General features: G+C 41.4%; 1 protein-coding gene across 1 annotated transcript in view; it reads left to right on the forward strand.

Moving 5' to 3' along the window:
- LOC107702333 (protocadherin Fat 1-like) overlaps window positions 1-4864 on the forward strand; it is a 113421-nt gene that overhangs the window by 56177 nt on the left and 52380 nt on the right. The window contains exon 4 of the mRNA XM_016504616.1: window positions 2539-2600. Within this exon, the coding sequence (XP_016360102.1) occupies window positions 2539-2600 (62 nt within the window). The remainder of the gene's footprint in view (window positions 1-2538; window positions 2601-4864) is intronic.

The raw sequence follows: 4864 nt of genomic DNA on the forward strand, positions 1-4864 counted from the left end.
CTGCTGCCTCCACCCGTCCGCCGGCCGCAGCGCCCCAGCCTGCTCGTCGCCGAGGGCAGCCCCCTGTGTCCGCACCTGCCCCCACGCCACATCCGCAGCAGCCTCCAGCAAGCGGTGACGTGGAGCTGGGCATAGACAGGCAGTGTCAGTGTCATCCGCTTCACGACAGTGAAGGCGGCCGATGCTCCTGTCTTGTGGGCGAAGATCGCAGTCCTACTGGCAAGGATGCGATAGAGCCGGTCCCTCCAGCCGATATGAATACAGGGCTTTACAGCCCTTACTTCATTGTACCCAAGAAAGGCGGTGGGTTACGACCAATCTTGGATCTGCGTGTCTTGAACCGGGTCCGCTTCACGACAGTGAAGGCGGCCGATGCTCCTGTCTTGTGGGCGAAGATCGCAGTCCTACTGGCAAGGATGCGATAGAGCCGGTCCCTCCAGCCGATATGAATACAGGGCTTTACAGCCCTTACTTCATTGTACCCAAGAAAGGCGGTGGGTTACGACCAATCTTGGATCTGCATGTCTTGAACCGGGCCCTTCGCCGGTTACTGTTCAAAATGTTGACGCAGAAACGCATCTTCGGGTGCATCCGTCCCCGAGATTGGTTTGCTGCAATCGACCTGAAGGATGCGTAGTTTCATGTGTCGATCCTTCCGCGCCACAGACCATTTCTGCGGTTCGCGTTCGAAGGATGAGCATATCAGTACAAGGTCCTGCCCTCCGGGCTGTCCCTGTCTATCAAGTATTAATGAGCTACTGGGTTCATGAATATTAATCACGTTATCTGCGTTCGCTCGAACTGATTTGCTGAAATCAAAACAGGGACGATAATAGATGAGCACCAGCCAACAAGATTACCATTTGCACATTAGTTCCGCCTACTACCAGAGAAACCGGCAGTATCTTATGGTTGTTCTTAAAAGCTGAAACATTCCAAATGAATTTTGACAAAATACAACAAAGGATATCGTTTACATGTAGCACGTCAATTCTGCATGGAAAACTCTCTTGCTCTCTCTCTCTCTCTCTCTTCCTTTGCGTGTGTGTGAGAAACACAACGCTATCAGCAAAGTGACTGCAAGTCGTGCGCCTTCACACTAGAGTTTACGGTACGTCAAATACAGGTGCGCTGCACATCCATTGAGATTAATTGAAATAGTACAGCTCACTTGACCGAGAGTGAAACTCCCAAGCAAGTGTTTGGAGAGTGAAAATATATCTGTGCTAAACTTGTAATTAGCCTCTAACACACACACTGGTGAGTGAAATCGAAGAATTTATTAGCCAATGGCAAATATTAGACATCATTTAGTCGCCCAGAGTGAAGATTTAGTCGCATATGCGAGTGATTTACTGTAGAGGGTTGCCTATACATTAAATTCATGCAGACTCTTATAAAACCTTTTTAAATGTCCCTATTTAATATCCTTTTCCATTCCAGTCAAGTTCTTAGTTTATAAATGTAGATTTGCCTTTAATATAATGTTGTAAAGTGCAGAGATTTTGATGACTGCCCACATTCAGAGTTTATTTTCATTCCCATGTATGATTTCAAGAGCAAAGGAGAGAGAGATGGTTAGCAGCCTAACACAGTTTTGACCAGGAGCAGGAGGCGTGTTGCGGCCGGGCTATTTCTGCTGCCTGCATGTGCGCCATTGATGGCTTCTGGTTTCGGAAATCCTTTTTCTGCACTAATCAGACGCAGTGTGGTCGGCAGGCATCTCTCGTGTGGCTGGGGCTGGCAACGTCCGCTGTGCTTTCTGCCCCATTTAATGTACAATTATACTGACGGGGAAACACAAGTCTGCTTATTATCTGCAATCGAGACGCTCTTTACATAAACGTGCTCATTTGCATTGTTGTTCGATCTCTGTCTGCCTGTTTATTCTCTCTTCACTGGGTTCAGCACTTGAATTGACTTCCAATTGGATTTCCGTTGTGCTCAGATCTTATTTTCCTGTAACGTAAAGCCCTTGAGAGAAATCTTCTAAAACCCACCATAGAAAAACACACACTTACTAACAGAATCATATATGGAGTAAACACAGTGATGGTTGCATTGACATTTCACTCATCATTTCAGTGCTTGAAGCTGTTTATGATACGTGTTGTGTGTTTGGTTGAAGGTAGTGTGTGAGGTTTGTGTTGTCTGTTTTCAGGCAGTGTGAGTGTGTGTTTAAACCGTGGTTGTTTGTTCAGCTTTAAAACAGTCCTGACGCAATCACTGTGCCCTTTACTGCAGTTCTGTGCAGCTGAATCTGTGGTATTTAACGTGTGTTTTTTTTATTTGTGTGTGTGTGTGTGTGTGTGTTTACTTCACAATATTGCACCTAGAAGTTAAATAAATCTGACAAAGCCTCTCTTGAGAAAGTCTGGGTACATTCTAAAATATAATAATTTTTTTGATAATTGTTATTACAATAATTGCACGTTTTAGTTTAGCCAAGTCAACCCATTGCAGTGGAATTAGATTTTATTTGGCTAAAGTTATGCTGAGTTGTACTGTGGTTATTAAATTGTGTTCATGTGTTTGCAGGTTTGGTCACCACCACATCTCGGAAGCTGGATAGAGAACAACAGGATGAACATATTCTGGAGGTAAAAACACCCGGATGCATCCACCAATCACATGTTCACTCCTTAGAGCAGACAATTCTTCAAACTCATATTTAGAGAAGTCCAAAAAGGTCAATTTTTTCTTCTGTTTCTTTTTTTACTCCTAATTAAGGAGTGCTCTGGGTTAAAGTTGAGCTTTATACTGTACATACAGCATCTCTGGTGCTTTCCTGGTATTACCTAGTATTTCTTTAGCAATTTATTATATATATATATATATTAGGGCTGTCAATAGATTTTTAATCAAATTAATCACACCCTTTTTCTGTGATTAATCGCGATTAATCGCACACTTCATGAAATTAAGCATACACCATTTATCTTGTTTCAAATGTTTATTTTGTCATCATTTGCTATATCCAGCAAAGTATACCGAAACACACTGGAATAATTCACTGAAAACGCAACGCGAGTCTCTGTTCTCGCTGCAATCTCTGATATAATCAGCCTGGTTTTCTGTTTTAATGTAATTTTAAATGTAATTCATTCCTGTGGTGGCAAAGCTGAAATTTCAGCATCATTACTCCAGTCTTCAATGTTGCATGATTCATCAGAAATCTAATATAATAATTTGGTGCTCAAGAAACATTTAATAATATTATCAATGTTGATATCAGTTGTGCTGCTTTATATATTTGTGGAAACCATGATACATTTTTTTCAGGAATCTTTGAAAAGTTTAAAAGAACAACATATTAAATAAATGTTTTTTTTGTAAAATTACAAATGCATTTACTATTAGTTTTATTCAGTTTAATGCATCTGACCCCAAACCTTTGAACTGTAGTGTATAATAAAATATAATATAATGTAATGTGAACCATTTTTGTTGTTGTTTTCTGATTTAAACTTTAACCTAGAATATTATTTTAAAGAAAACTCCTTGGGAGAAAAGGGGAAAAAATCCTAAAAAGGGGGAAAACAGATGAGTAAAAAACTTTTAGCTTTGACTGTTTAGACCCAAGGCATAAGCCACCACTCTAAACTGCGCACGTGAGCGGACTGCATTCTTCCCCCTCCATTCCTTCCAAAGTGCTTCTGAGGGGATTTAGATATCCGGTGTGTGTGGAGGGTAGGTGTGTGTGTATATATGCATGTGGGGGTTTGCCTTTGTTCTCTCTCAGTGTGCCGTCTCAGGATTAGGCAGGCCAGAACAGGAAGCGTCACCCTGCCCAGCCAAAGTTTATACTTGTGGATTTTAATTGAGCTGCAAGCTTCTCTCACTCTCTCCCTCTCTTTCTCAATAACTCTTTACCACCCGCTCCCTTCCTTCCCCAAAAACCCAACCGCAGTTTGCTGATACTTCAAGTTGTGCACAGAAGACTTCAAGTTCACAGATTGATGCTCCTTTAATTAGCGTTATAGATTGTGCAATTCAAAACCTGCGGCATGTCGTTTCATTTGCTGAATTTGCACCAGCCCTTACCAGTGCTTTCATACCCATTTCTGTGACTCTAATTGTATTGTAAATGGCAGGAGGGATGCGGACAGGAAATAAAACAAGGGAGGATAGTACACCCTGCAGCATACGCTCATCCAGTGTCTGTCCTCCCTTCTTCTCTCCATGCCTCAGTGATGTGAAGAGCTCCCCTTGACGTCAAAGCAAAGCCTGCTGACCGATAGACAGTAGGCTTGTAATTAGCTAACATTTCAGCTAAATATTAGAAGTGCCAAGATCCCCTCAACGTTAAATCTGTTCCTCTGGTTTTTAATTAACAAAGATTTTTGTTTTTTTGTTGATTTTTTAACGGTTGCGATTGGAGTTTGGTGGTGCGTGTAGTTTCATTTAACTTGAATGCCATATATTAGCTGTCTTAAGTGTAAGGAGTTATAAGGAATGCTTTTCACCTGACATTGTCTTTTACCCTTTCAATTGCACTTTTAAATAGAAAAGCGAAACTGCATAAGTTGGTAGCCAGCCCTGACTGGAAACCACATTTAAAACTTCCAAAGTTTCCACTTAATTTACCTGTACAGAAACAGTCTATTATGCTGCTTGATAGCATGATGCTGAACGCATACTTTCGGCTTGAGTACTTTTTTTTTGTTTGATGTCGGTAACACTTCAGTCCACCTGTTGAGTCTGCCCAGATCCTCAAGAGTAGCTTGAGGTAGCTTGTTTATAATGACCGATCCAAAAAAAAATAAAAATTTTCATGAGCTGAACTCAAAGATCTAAGACTTTTTCTATGTACACAAAAGGCCTATTTCTCGCAAATATTGTTCACAAATCTGTCTAAATCTGT

This window comes from Sinocyclocheilus anshuiensis, unplaced genomic scaffold (assembly GCF_001515605.1).
Source record: "Sinocyclocheilus anshuiensis isolate Anshui unplaced genomic scaffold, SAMN03320099.WGS_v1.1 scaffold86, whole genome shotgun sequence".
Classification (NCBI taxonomy): Eukaryota; Metazoa; Chordata; class Actinopteri; order Cypriniformes; family Cyprinidae; genus Sinocyclocheilus; species Sinocyclocheilus anshuiensis.